Raw genomic sequence first — 15,857 nt, forward strand, 5'->3', positions numbered from 1 at the left:
TAAAGAGTAGTGAAGATGTTATGGCCTTGCAAGAAGACTTGAATAAATTGAGTGATTGGGTAAGCAAATGAAGATGTGAGTTTAATGTTGCAAAATGTAAGGTTTTAAAATATGGAAAACAAAGAATTGATGCAGAATTTATGCTTGGAGAGAATATATTGTTGTAGCTAGAGGAAATAAGAGATTTTGGGGGGGTGATAGTGGATAAGGATCTAAAATTTATGGGACACATCGCCAAAATTGTGAAGACTACACAAAGACTTCTGGGAATGATGCGGAGGACACTGACGTGTAGAAGTAGGGAGATTCTTGTTCCATTGTATAAGGCTTTGATTAACCCAAACATGGACTATTGTGCCCAGATTTGGTCACTGGCTTTTCAGAAGGATGAAGAGATGTTGGAAAGGGTCCAAAGGCGACTGACTAAGGTAGTTTCTGCCCTCTGGAATGTTGAGTATGAGGAAAGTTTGAGAAGATGTAATTTGCAGAGTCTGGTGGAGAGAAGCAAGAGGGGAGATATGATAGAGACCTAAAAGTTGGAAAGGGGTTGTTATAAGATCAATGGTGGAGAAGTTCTACAGAGAATAGTGGGATAACCAGAGGTCATCCCTGGAAACTGTATAAAGAGGGTGTGAGTAGGGGAGCGAGAGGCAGGGTTTTTTTCATGCAGAGTTGTGAATGATTGGAATGCCTTGCCTGAGAGTGTGGTGACTGCAAGGAGTTTGAGTGTGTTTAAGACACGGTATTATGAGATGTGTGTGTCATAAAAGGACCTCCCAAATGAGTCTTTGACTCCATGAGGCCTTGGAAATAATAATAATAATAATAAACACATCATACCCTTCTCTCTCTGTTCCTGTCAGGATGTCATCCAACCATGTCTCTCTTATTCCAACAATATTTGGATAAACAGACTCAATTAATGTAACCACTTCATTTGTCTTGTTTATTATACTTCTGGCATTTGTATGCAAACACAGCAGCTCATTCCTGGATCTATAGCTAGTTCCACTGATATTACTCATTCGATGTGATTTCTCAATGCTCAAGTCAAGTCATTTCCCTTTCTCCTTATTCATCTTAGAATCATCTTCAAATCTAACTATTTTCTCTTAATCCGTGTCATTCCCTTCTGTTACTGTCTACACATGCATTGACATTATCTTGGAGCATTCACCGTTTTCATACTGTGTTCCACTGTCCACCCTGAGCCTTTCCGTTTCCTCTATCTTGCTCAACCGTTCTCTCCTTCTCTATACTCCTGCTGCTCCCTCCTTCCTTCATAACCATCTCTTCAATCTCCGCTGTCTTACTCTCCCACTCTTTCACATCACTTTCCACTCGATCAGATTCGTTCTCTGCACTCACTTCTCTACCTTTTAGTAGCAGCAGTCTCTCCAAACGATTCACACCAAAACCTCTCAAATGCAGTTCACACTCTTGTACAGTTCACTTCATCCTTCAGACTCATTCCACACATTAACAAACTGCACTCCTTTCTCCTCTCACATTTCCGCTAACATATCATTTATCATTCATAATCCTTGCTCTCTGCATCCCTTATCTCACCACTGTCATACCTGAGCATCACGCTTACTACCTTTCCTATCACACTACTTTCTTTTATCCATCTAAGCAAACCTCTGATGTGTTCTTTTTGTTCACAGTCAAATCATTTATACCTGTTACAACAACAACAACCAACTCTTTTGCTCAGTTACTTCTCATTCTTATGCCTCAATCACTCTCCTCATTGTACCTCCAGTAAAACATACCTTGTGCATCCTCTCTTCTAACACACCTTTAATAATTGAATCACCATACAACACCACTCGCTGATCTTTTGTTACCTCTTTTATATCAACATTATTTGTTTTCATCATTTTCACTCTCCCATACATATCTCAAATTTTCTTAACTTCATTCCATATCCACTTCATCTCTTGCCTCATCCTAACAACTCCTCTTTTGAATCGTGTGTCAAATATTCGCTGTTATTCATTCTTTTGAACTTTTGAACCCTTTATCACACTTTGGCTCTCATTCATTCTTTTTAATTTTCGAGATTTCGAACCATGCGCCACACTTTCACTTTCATTCATTCTCTCAATTTCGTTGCCTTCCACCACATTCATGTCACTTTTGTCTTTCATACCATCGATTAAGTTACTCAGATCACTCGTTTTCTTTTTTCAAAACGTTTTTAACATTTTTTTCACTGCTCTTTTATATTGTCCTTCTCTATCAGATGAGCACTCCTCCTCCTCGTTGCATTATCGCTACTAACACTTTCAGTCATCAATATATTAGCACTCATCAAGTCCTCATTCAGCTTACACTTCACACACACACACACACACCCTCCTTCTATCTGCCTTAAATATCCAAAATTTATCTGTGTAATCAAACAAGTACATATATCACACCTCACATTTGATGAAACGACTGAAGTTGAAGTTAAATTCCTGCATGGACAAAGCCGCCGTCATCTTTCCTTTGCTGGTTACCAAACTAAGCTCTAATATCAACACATTTTTAAATAAACTTAAACAAAATATCAATCACACTAACAACACTACAAGAGCACAACCTTTATAGTAACTCTTATCATGAATTCACACTTATATGCTGTTAATTATTTTAGAAAACTTTTCCGAAACTGGAGTCCTCTTTACGCACCGCTACTTCTTTCTCAACATCAGCGACCCTTTATAGGTTAAGAGTTTAGGTTTTATTTTCTTAAAATTTGCATTTTCATATATGCTCTCATATTTATGATATTAAACTTTTGTGGCTATAATAACGACTTTATTATTTATTATATTAGCAATTTTTTTTGTTATTTTGTTATTATTTAGGTGAATCAGATTGTCATTATGATTCAGTCACTATTTACAATGGTAACAGTGTTTCTTCACCTTCTTTGGGGAAGTACTGTGGGACAAATGCACCAGGACCATTTTCTTCTGAAACTTATATGCTTGTAGTGTTTATATCTGATTATTCATTGAATTATAAAGGATTTAGAGCTACTTACAGGAAATCAGGTAAGAAATTAATTATTCTTGTTTCATAATATTTTATATCCCTTAAAGGAAAGATTTTGCAAGATATATTTCTGTACTTCATGAATGTACTGTTAACTAGTACAGTGGTGCCTCGTAGTTCAAACACTTCTAACTTCGAATGTTCCAGAGTTCAAACCTTTGAGAACGCAAGAAATTTGATTTACAGTTCGAACAGCGTTTCTTCGTTCAAACTACAGTCCAGGAACTCATAGTCATATAGCATTAGACAGTTTCGGCAAGCCATTGGGCATGCTTCTTCCCCACTAATTTCCCTCACTCACCTCATCGTGCCTGCGCAGTGTGTGTCTGTCTCGTTCCTCTTTTCTTTGTCCCTTACTTTACACAGCCTAGTCATTGCGCGATATGTTTGTGCAGAGAATTTTTATCTGTTTTTGGCATTTTTTTTATTGCCCATGGCATCCAACAATGTAGAAAGAACAATACCTAAAAGAAAAGTTGGAGTATCGAAAATTTAGATAAAAAAAAAGAAATAATCACGAAACACACAAGCGGTACACGTTTGACGGATCTGGCGACAATGTTTAAAATGTCAAAGTCAATGATAAGTAGCATTCTTAAGAATAAGGAACCAATAAAAGCAGCAAATGTGGCTAAAGGTGTGACAACATTGGCCTCCAGGAGATCACATTATTGAAGAGATGGAAAAACTCCTTTTAGTGTGGATAACAAAAAGTGATTATGTGGTGACGTTATTACTGAGAAAATTATTTGTGAGAAAGTCAAATATCTGCATAGTGAACTTAAGAAATGCGCACCTGAGACCAGTACTGAAAATAGGGAGTTTGAAGGAAGAAGAGGCTGGTTCGATAAATTCAAAAAACAAACTGGGATCCATAGTGTTGTCATTCACAGAGAGGCTGCGAGTGCCGATGTAGAAGTGGACAAATTTGTAAAAACCTTTAAGGAATACGTGGATAGTGAGGGATTTGTATCTCAACAGGTTTTTAATTGCAATGAAACAGGTCTTTTTTGGAAAAAAAAATGCCCAAAAGTAGATATATCACAAAAGAAGAAAAGACGGTACCAGGATATAAACCTATGAAAGATAGAATTACTTTGCTGCTTTGTGGTTATGCTAGTGGAGACTGTAAGATAAAGCCTTTGATTGTTTACCATTCTGAAAATCCACGTGTTTTTAAAAAGAACAATGTCATAAGAGCAAATTCGGTGTTATGTGGAGGGCCAACACGAAAGCATGGGTTACCAGAGAGTTTTTCACTGAGTGGATTTATCAAGAATTTGCTCACACTGTAAAAGCTTATCTTACTGAAAAAAATTACCATTTAAAGCTCTTCTAGTGATGGACAATGCCCCTACTCATCCCCCAAATTTAGAGGATTTAGTTGGTGAATTCAGTTTCATCGAGATAAAGTTTTTGTGCCCAATGCCACTGTTGTGTCCCAATTTATGATTTTTTTATTCTATCTAATAATTTCCACTTATCTATGTTCTACTATTATCTATGCTCGACATATCACCAAAATTTTTACTAATATCTAAGTTATTTCTCCCCTTAGTATCCCTAATATTTGTATTATGCTGCACCTTTTGAGACATTTAGTTTAAGATATTATATGCAAAAACAAGGAGAAAGAACTAAAATATGTCAGAAAGTGTAACTATGTTGCAGTCGTGACACTTTATCTCGTTTCTTAACACATTAATTTCCTGCGTGATTAGGCTTGTAATTTTTCAAGTGGTGCATTGGACAGCAATTTCAGACAACTGTTTTATCATTGGACAAAAGGTTTATTAAATTCCTTAACATGGTACAATTCAAATTTTAGTTATTACTCAATTCAATGCTATACTAAATATTTACAAACTGACATTAGCTTATCATAAATAATTAAGCTATGATCCTATAATGTGTATTACGATCATGCCGCCATACACATTCAACACATAACTTCATATGACATGGACATATAAGATTAATTCACACTATTTAACTATCCAAACTTAGTGCAGTAAATAAACCATTTACTGCACTAACACATAACTATGACATTTAAACTTTCTTATACAATATAATAGACATGCAAAATTCTCAGGAGACTTAATTACTCATATAACATTAACACTAGCCAGCTTACTTTCAATATATTCTGTCAGATACTAAAGTCCTAGTATTGCTTTCTTGGTCACTTCAACAGTTTAGTATTAGAATAATGATAACTAATACAGACAAATCTTAGTTAACACGAGATATAATTTACAGTACCTTTCTTTCCTGAGTTTTCCATATGGGCTTCTATCCTTTTCTGATTGAAGTATCCTGGTATAACATCTCCGATAATCTGCTTCTCCTATGTTCCCTTTTGAATTGAACTATGCCTACGCGGTCTTTACCTTTCATTATTCAAGACACACTTTGAATTGTCTAAATAACGGCTGTGCAACTCGCTACGTGGATATCGATTTCGTTACAGCTTTCCCTTTTTCGTGGTTGTCTCTGAAGTTGAAACACAAAGAATATGCTTTCTTTTCCTCGACTATATGGCATTCTTCGCTTCTTACATAGGAAATACAGAACCGAAATTCCACTCACTTTTGTTTCCATGTTGTGACGACGGAGATATAACTCCAATCTCGCCACTCAGAAAAACACCGTGAAACCCATACGAAGGAGCTCGTGAAGAACTCTCCTGGAACAGAACCAAAAACCAAATGCCAAAAAGGTCTAAAAGCCTCCAAAAGTCCTGTGTGTGGGGGGGGGAGGGTTTCAACCCTTTTACACTTGCTCTCCTAACAGCAACTTCTATAACTTCTTTTCTCCGCCCCTACTTGATTTTACTTCACCGATCAATTAGGGTGGCGTTTTTCTGCCAAACGTCCTTTGGTCAGCGAGCCCGTACGATGTCTTAATCCGGGAATCGGCCCTGAGCGATAGTCTGTTGTTTTTCTTTTGCTAGCCTCTAACTTAATCCCCTTTCCAAAATTTCTCTATGAATTTACTTAATATTTTAATCTCTAGCCTCTCACATACCATCTCTTATGACTAATCCTTTTCTGTCTTATTTAGTTAAATTTTCTCTCTTATAGCATATCACAACATTAATAATTTCTTTCTTTTTTTTGTTAGTTAGTTTAACAAACACCTTTATATTTTATATATTTTATTGGATGCAAAAATATTTCTTTTTCTTTTAATTAATTCATCTATTATCTTTTATGCAGGGTTTTTAATTTATTTATTCTTCATGTTACACCATGATAGCTGAGAATTCTACATTCTTAAGATATCAGGTGTAACACCACTTCTATCATACAACCCATGGACCAGCAAGTGATTTCAAACTTCAAAAAACTGTATATTAGGGCTATGTTTCAAAAGTGCTTTGAAATAACCAATGCCACAGAACTGACTCTTAAAGAATTTTGGAAAGAGCATTACAACATTCTTCACTGCTTAAGGATCGTCGATAAGGCATGGAAAGAAATTTCTATTAAAACAATGATTTCCGCTTGGAAAAAACTCTGCCCAGATTGTATTTCAGTCAGTGAAGTAGTAAGCTGTGAAGATTCTGTTGTAAATGAAATTGTGTCTTTTGGTAAAGCTATGGGATTAGAGGCGAGTGATGAGGATGTAGAGGAGTTAATAGATGATCATAAAATCGAACTCTGCACAGAAGAACTCAACATCTTCACGATCAACAACAAAAAGAAATGGAAAAAGAAATTGTTATGGAAGAGAAGAATGCCAAAGGATGCATTTCCAATGCTGACCTTCAAGAATTGTTCTCTGTTTGGGTTAGAACACAAGCTATTGTGGAAAAATGGCACCTTAATAAGACAGTAGTGATCAAGAATATCAACTTATTCGATGACAACGTGATGGGTTATTTTTAAAATATCAAAGAAGATCGCCAGCGCCAAACATTAGATAGATTCTTCTCTGCAGAAAAAAGAGAACAGCATTCTCAACTCCAGCTAAGAAGCAGAAAGAAGTCGCTTAACAACGGGGGCATTATTTTCGTCTTTGTGATTTTTATATTAAAAAAATATTTTCACTGTTATTTTTATGTTGTAATAATTAAAATTAATAAAATAAATATAAGATTATTTTGTTTAATTTTTTCTAAGTTATTAACATTAAAAAACCTAAAATAGATAAAACAAAAAAAAAATTATTGAAATTTTTTGGATATGGGAATGGATTATTTCGCTTTCCATTATTTCTTATATAAAATCTTGATTCGGACTTCGAACGGGTTTCTGGAACGAATTAAATACGAACTACGAGGCGCCACTGTATTTTATATTATTATCATTGACTAGTTTTCATGAAGTAAGTGAATAATTGTTAAAGATCTTAATCAATCAGTGATCGCTGTCATACTATACTATAATTGTTTACACTCTTGCCTTCCACCCCATTTAGGAAATTGTTCTACTCAACTATCACATTCCATGTAAGCCTTCTATTTCTTACTTCATTGCTTACCAAACTCTATACATCTTGCAGGGTTTGTTCCCCTCCCCCAACTCTAGTCTCTACTTGTTAATAAATTTCTTCCATATTAATCTGATAAAATGATATCATTCACCAATGAAATGCCTCTAATACATCATCTGTTATCCACTTATCCACAAATGATAACAGTGCTTCTGAATGGTTAATTCCCTCAAGAGATTGAAGGAATTTACATTCTTTCAGTTTCTTGTCATGTTTAGCATTCCATAGTATATGGTATTTGTCATTATTTCTAGAACCTCTCCAGGGTTTCATTCATCGCAGAAACTAGGTAATCAAATTTGTATACAATAGTGCTTGCGTGGTCTGATGGTTAGTTGTGTAGCTGTACAATTACAGTAATTTATTCATTTATATGACTTCAAAATATCAGTAATTTAAACATACAATTTGAAATCAACTGAATTCTGAAAGAGCCTACTCCCTTATTTTTTGTCACATAGTTCCTGTTAGAGATTAAGTCAGGCTTGTGAATTATGTTATCCTCAACTGTCTTTAGTTGCAGTGCCTGTTATTTATTTATTATTTATTTATTCTTATGGTAAAGGAATACAAAGCAGTTACAGGTTAATGTCCAGTCCAGAAAGCCAATCCAGGAACTCATCCGTCACCTCATGGATGTCCTGGAGGCCACCACCATGAAATTGGTGCCTTGGGCAGTCATTCACAATATGAGTGATCGTCTGGGACATAGGGGAACAGACACAATAAGAGTGGTCTGACAGTCTTCATTTATGTAGTAAGTAGCAACATCTGCCCTGGTTAGTTCTAATCCTCTTAAGAGATGACCAAATCTTCCTAGGAAGAGCAAGACCAGGCTGTGGAGCATAGGGATCTTCAATCAGGAAGCCATTTGTTGGAAGATTGTTTGGCCAGTGTTTTCTCTCCACATGTCAGGTGTTGATGGTAAGGCAGCTGAAGATAGTTCGTCCATGGACCAGAAAGGTTTTCTTGATTTTAGGCAAAGACTAGGTGAATTTATGAGAGTCTGGTGCAGGAGCAGGAGTGGATTGCTCATTACTTTATTATATTCTTTAATTGAGGCTTGTCTTCTCTGTATATTTGGTGGAACAATGTTAGATAGGACAGGCAACCAGGGGAAAGGGGTGCTCTCAGCAGTAGTGCACTCAGGATTGAATCTTGAGGGTGGGCCCAAGTTGAGTAGACGATTTGAGAATGCACACTACACATCACATACGACCTATGACTGATCATCTGCAATGATTGCTAATTCATGAGTAGTATAGAAATAGAAGATATGATACAACATAAATAAAAAAATGAATTTTAATTAGGAAAAGATTTTTTGAAAATTTTCTAGTGTTTTTTTCCCTTTTTCTATGAGGGGACGAGGGCCCCTTGCCCCCCCCTCCCCCAAAGAAAAAGCATGATAGAGTTTAGCTGGGTGTCTATAATGTGAGTGTGCACACTTCTTTCCCAGATGGGGCACAGTATTCTGCTGCAGAGAATGCGAGGACTACTGCAGACGACCTTATGACTTCTGCACCACAACCCCAGGTTGTTTGTTCAAGTCTTGAAATTACATTATTTCTCATTTTAATTTTGTTGGACAGGTAGTAATGTGCCTTTTATAGGTTAGGCTTCTCTCCAGGCTCTACCCCAAGGTATTTCTGGTGAGACTCATGTTCTATCATCTTGCCACAGAAAGAGAGGTTGAGGTATCAATTTGCCTTTGCATTGTTCAGGCGGAATGCTGCAGACAAAGTTTTTGTTGGATTTGGTTTCAGATACCACTGCTTGAAGTGCTCTTCCAGGATGTTCAAAGTTGTTTCCAGATTGGCAAAGGAGGTGGATTGTGTACAATCGTTAGGTCATCGGTGTACATATATTTGCTTGAGCTGGTATGTGGTAAGTTGGACATGTAGATGTTAAAGAGTAAAGGGGCTAACACAGAGCCCTGTGGAAAACCATTGTGGAGGAATCTGGGCCTGCTCTTTTTTCCATCAATATGAACCTTGAGCTTTCTGTTGGAGAGAATGGATTCAGAAAGCTGGAAAGTTTTTTTCACTTTATAATATTGCTTATCTTTAGGTGGATACCTATAAAAGTGACTCTGGATTTAAGGTTATTCTGGAATCTTGATTTATTCTGTGTTGTCAGGGCCAGGACCTGGTCACATTGACTTCTTCCCAGCCTGAAGCTAGCTTGTTCAATCTGGAGTGCTCTTTCAATGAATGGTGAAATTCTTTTAAGGAGAATTCTTTCAAAGAGCTTAAAGGTGGAGCAAAGTATGGAGGTAGGTCATAGATGTTTTGACATTATTTGAATCTTTCCCTGGTTTGGACACAGCAATTATTTTGGCTTCCTGCCACAGTTTTGGTAGTTTTCCAGTTATAATTTTTGAGAAAAGGGCTGCCGGCCATGTTTGACCTCGGTGGCCGAGATGTTTTAGAAACTCGGGGAGGATACCATCCACTCCTGCAGCCTTGCCATTCTTGGTGAGTATTAAAGCTTCCTATACCTCTTCCAAAGATACTGGGCATACAAGTTCAGAAAGCTCAGGGCCCATCTTCAGATTTTTTCTAATTGAAGATTGCACAGCAGTTATTTTCCTGCTAGAGCTAGGATGTATCTTGAATGTTTTTAGTAAATGATTAGCCATTTGATCAGGAATTATCTCTGGTGGTTTGTATGTTGTTGATTATGCCCCCCCCCCAATTTTCTCAGAAGTGGCCAGCTTTTCCAGCAAGATTTGGTGAAGTCAAGTTCATCGATGGTTGAGATTCCTTAGCAATAGTTGGGTCTTCAGTTTCTTCATATTTGCTAAAAGTTCCTTAGTTTCTCTACTCCAGCATGGGATGTATTGTTTTCTGTAGTGTCTAGGAATAGAGGCTTTGGCTATAGTTTTGATTAGTTTAACCACCTTACTGGCCATTAAAGATCAAATACGCATCCTCAAAGGCTTCATATCCATCATAAATTTCAATGTAATATCAATGGTATTACAATTTTAATATGCACTTTGCATCCATGGAAATGTGGACGTATATATACTTCCTGGCCGGTAGCATGGTTAACAAATCTGGGATAGCAATTAGGGGTGGTGGTATTGCTGTAACGATTTGCTCAATACATTCTAGTTGGATTTGCGGAGGTTCCATCTAGGGTGTTCCACTGATGATTGCAATTGATGTGCCTGTTTCTCTTAGTGTTGCACAGTGATTTTCAACCTTTTTCATAATATGGCACACCTAGACTAATTATTAAAATTCTGCGGCACACAAAAAATATATTCTTTTATTTTTTTTTGCCCATCTGGCAAAAAATAGACATAATTTTGATTGATTTACACACAAAGGATATTAATAATAGTAATTATTCATCCTTTTTGCTCCAAAAAATATAAACTATATTTTTGACATTTTGAGTAAGTAAAAACAATACAGTTTCACAAATCTCGCAGCACACCTGAAGACCTCTCGCGTCACACCTGTTGAGAATTGCTGGTGTAAGACAAGGTGTAAGAAAATTCTCTGTTAGGGAATCTGTTGAGGATGGTTCTGGTTGTTGGCAGAGGGTGGTCTACAGAGACTTTAGAGATTATGCACAGATATGGGGTGTAGGTTCTGGTCTATCTAGCTGAGTTAAGAGTGCCTTCTTGCTTGGCATTGTAGATCAAATACAGGAACTAGATTATCACCATCTTGGTTGTTAGACGAATAAGTGTAATGAGAGTTGAAGCCACCAACATAGATAGCAGGGTGAGGTCACCAGTCAGGCCAGGATTGTGATGGTGGTTTGTAAACATTGTAGATGGCGGTATTTTGAATTTAATACCTATGGAGTATTCTGCTTCACGCACACGTTGGGTTATGTCCTTGAGACCAGGCCAGATGTAGAATACACCCAGCCTGGATGTATTCTACAAATATGTATTCTAGAAGTAATATTACTAGAATACACGGTGCCTGTGTATTCTAGTAATAACTTCTGTAGTGCCAAACTTGGCACTACAGAATATAGCCATTATTGGTTTTTTTCTTCTTCTTCTTCTAGAGGAACTTTTTGTATCTTATTTTCACTATTTGCCATAAAAATAAATTTTATCTGATTTTACTATTTTCCAATGAGGAAAAAAGTCATTTCAAGAACCAGAACCAGCTGAACCAATATTTCATTTAAATATTAATGTCAACCTATCCCTGGATTTTTTTTTTTTTTTGTATGAAGAAAATTATTATTATTATTTCGTGACACCTCCAAGGAGTCCAAATACTCGTCAAGGGTGGACACCTACTCTACAGCTCTCCATCTCCACCATCTACACCATTGTCATCTACCATTCATCACCACCACTAGTATTTTTTGTCTGTAAATTGTGTATATCCTAAAGGCCTAGATGTCTGTATGCAGGATGAAAAACCAGAGTTTCCAGGAGTAAAAAATCTGCTACCATCTGTATGAGATTGTCTAACTCACCTTCAATTGAATGTGAATTAATGCCAATAGCTTTCTATCCTGACAATTTAATTGTTATATTTTTAAAGGCTTCTTATTGCAACTAATGTAGCATAATTGAAAAAAAACAAATAAAATGCAAGGACAGAATTTAAGAGATTTAGTTAGAAATAAGATAAATTTATTTAACATTTTAAAAGCAATAGTGTAATTGCAATCTGCATGAAAGTGAATGTAAATGTATGTGTAACTGTGTAACAGTATATAATGGGCACTACATATAATTATTAATACAATGAAACCTTATTATCTAATGAGCCCCTAGTCACACCACTTGATAATTAAAGATCTTTATAGAACTTACTTAATACCTTTTTTTTTTGTTAAATATTGAAATCAAATGAAGCTACAAGCATAAATGTTTCATAATCACAGTTGTTATGTTTAAAATAGGTAATTATTTCTTGGTGTATTATTTCAGAATGTGGAGGTGAACTAACTGATTCATCTGGAATATTTCAGACACCCACTCATCCAGATATTTATCTAGGTAATATGAACTGCTTATGGACCATTATCATAGAACAAAACAGAGTGGTCGAACTAAAGTAAGTCTAAAATGGTATTCAGTGTATCTAAAGTGATATATAGGTTTACCTTTATCTCCTTTATTTTGGTATCTTACTTGAACATAATTTATGTTATAAAAATGTAACAGACCAACATTATCCATATACAAGAAATTTTCTTTTCTAGCAAGGGAGCTAAGTCTTTGTTTAGCTCTCAATAATAATGAAACACTGCTGATTCCTTGAAACAGAATAAAGATTTGTTCCTAATGGTTATGAGTATTAGTGTGCCTCTTAGAAATAGCAAAGTTTTCAATTTTTCAATGTTTTCAATTTCATATGAGGTACCTGATTGTTGGTTTCACATTAATAAGAAAATAAAGTGAAAATTTGACATGATTTAGAGTTTTAGGGATAGTGATGGTTAATTTTTAATATCATTCCCAATAAAATTACGTAATTTACAATTTGTATTTTAACAATTTATTTTAGTGCCAAATGTGATATTTTTTATTTAATTAATTTTTAACATTTATTTTTGCAAATGAAATCAACTTCAGCTATAGAAGAAATCACAAAAAGAAAGTTTATCATTCAAAGAGTAATATAAGGTTTACCAATTCTTAAATTTACTGGTTTTGTTGATGTCATTTCAGCAGTGTAGCTTTCTTACGGTATGGATACTTCTTCCTATAGTCACTCACAACCATTAAAAGAAACTGTTTCTGGTCTTCATCATTGGTGTGCAGTTTCTTGTATTCATCTAAGGCCATGACTCTTTCTGCAATGTTGTTGATAACTCTCATGCAGTGCATGGTCTTTTTGAATGACTGGAATGACTCATCTTCAATCCGGTTATCAGCATCCTTGTTCAAGAAATCAGTTGGAAGTCTGGTGATAGGGAAGAAGCACAGAGTGTATGATGTTACAAAGTTTCCTGTTGCAGAGCAACAATTACAGCTTGATCTACTGCAACAAGTGTAGCTCATTTTATTGGACTATCATATCTAATCTTCTTAAGAGTTTCAACAATTTTTTGCTTTCTCTTTGAAACATCTGCATATTTATTGAGCCTCCAAATCCAGACTGCATGGTAACTTTCACTGATGGAGGCATGATTAACATCTCAGTTATGATCAGCTTCTCTGATGCAAGAACCAAATCCAAACATATCAATTCACATGTTCCCTCTATTACATATTACCTGATATATTTTTTCCTCAACAATTCCAAAATTCTATTCCTTTACTATTGTATATTGGTTCCTCTTCAGATAAAAGGATCATGATAGACTTGCACTACTTTGGCCTCTCCATGAATTCTTCCTACTCATATTTTTTAAGGGCTCTCACAAGATCTCCTGGATACTGATACCTTTGATACATCATTTGATAACGAAAGTAAGAAGCAAGAAAGTAAGAAACAAAAGACATGACATCAGTAGAAATGTACCAGTTTTTCTCATCATCCATGCAACCTGTGAAAATCCATGGGAAAATGACACCCTTCATTATTTAAAAGGGTTTAAGAGGATTGGCAAGATCTCCCTAAAGTTAAAAAACTGCATCCTTGTTGAATCATCGTCATGACAGCAATACTCAGAAAATCTAAATGTAGTATCAGTGGGTGGAATACCAGTTACCATAACTTCTCATGAAACACTAAACTGATGTCAGAAGTGAGTGTATGTAGGGATGGCCATCTCATGTTTTACTTTTGATATACCCAAACTTCTAACATCTGTAAAAGCAGGTTATCTCAACTGTCTTGTTAACCTGTACATTCCTAATCCTCTAAGATGCTTTAAATGTAAGAAATATTGGCATGCCTAAACAACTGCTTATCATGGCTCTGCCACATATGCCCTTTGTGGTAGTAAAGAGCACGATAATAAGTCTTGCTCTGCAAAGAAAGCTAAATATGTTAGCCACCCAAGATGTATATATACGTCCAGGTTACCATGGATGCAAAGTGCATATTAAAATTGTAAAATTGTAATTGATATTGCATTGAAATATAGCATGGATATGAAATGCAGAGGAATGATGTGTTTTATCCATATTGACAGCGACGTGGTTAGCTGGCAGGAAAATTATTCAGCCTACTACTGTTCCTGTCAGAAGTGGAAGAATTAAAAAGGCAACTCAAGAGATTAGAACAGAACAAAATATTATAATTATTATTATTACTACCACTCCAAGACCTCATGGAGTCAAAGACTCATCTAGGAGGTCCTTCTATCACACACACAGCTCATCATACCGTGTTTTAAACACATTCAAACTCCTTGCAGACACAACATTCTCAGGCAAGGCATTCCAATCATTCACAACTCTGCACAAAAAACCTGCCTCTCACTCCCCTACTCGCATCCTCTTTATACAGTTTACAGGGATGATCGCTGGTTCTCCCCTGATCTCCCACTATTCTCTGTAAATCTTCTCCAGCATTGATCCCATAACAACCCCTTACCAACTTGTAGGTCTCTATCATATCTCCCCTCTTCCTCCTGTCCACCAGACTCTGCAAATTACATCTTCTCAATCTTTCATCACACTCAACATTCCAGAGATCAGAAACTACTTTAGTCAGTCTCCTTTGGACAGTTTCGAACATCTCTTCATCCTTCTGAAAACCCGGTGACCAAATCTGGGCACAATTGTCCACGTGTGGCCTAATCAAAGCCTTATACAACAGAAAGAATCTCCCTACTTCTACACATCAGTGTCCTCTGCATCATTCTCAGAAGCCTTTGTGTTGTCTTCAGAATTTTGGCGATATGTCCCATAAATTTTAGATCCTTATCCACTATCACCCTCAGATCTCTTATTTCCTCTACCTCCAACAATATATTCTCACCAAGCATAAATTCTGCATCCCATCTTTGTTTTCCAAATTTTAAAATCTTACATTTTACAACATTGAACTCACATCCCCATTTCTGTGCCCAATCACTGAATCTATTCAAGTCTTCCTGTAAGACCACATCTTCACTACACTTCATGGTTCATCCCAACTTTGCATCATCTGCAAACAACTGAATATCTCCATCCAAATCTTCACCTATATCATTAATATACAAGTTAAACAGCAATGGACCTAAAGCAGACCCCTAAGGCACTCCACTAGTGACTTTCCTTTTCCTGGATATCGCTCCCCCTTAGACAACTTGTTGATACCGATCAGATAGCCAGTCTCCAATCAAATGCACCAATCTAATATCCAACCCCATCTGCTCTAGTTTGACTGTCAACCTATCATGAGGTACTCTGTCAAAATTCTTCGAAATCCAAGTATATTACT

At 36.2% G+C, this 15,857-nt stretch overlaps 1 protein-coding gene across 1 annotated transcript in view; it reads left to right on the forward strand.

Moving 5' to 3' along the window:
- Cubn (Cubilin) overlaps positions 1-15,857 on the forward strand; it is a 2,223,842-nt gene that overhangs the window by 1,792,363 nt on the left and 415,622 nt on the right. The window contains exons 58-59 of the mRNA XM_090396294.1: positions 2,859-3,047; positions 12,467-12,593. Of these exons, the coding sequence (XP_090252420.1) occupies positions 2,859-3,047; positions 12,467-12,593 (316 nt within the window). The remainder of the gene's footprint in view (positions 1-2,858; positions 3,048-12,466; positions 12,594-15,857) is intronic.

Source organism: Typopeltis vanoorti, chromosome 8 (genome assembly GCF_054136105.1).
Source record: "Typopeltis vanoorti isolate ZY-2024b chromosome 8, IOZ_Tvanoo_1.0, whole genome shotgun sequence".
Classification (NCBI taxonomy): domain Eukaryota; kingdom Metazoa; phylum Arthropoda; class Arachnida; order Uropygi; family Thelyphonidae; genus Typopeltis; species Typopeltis vanoorti.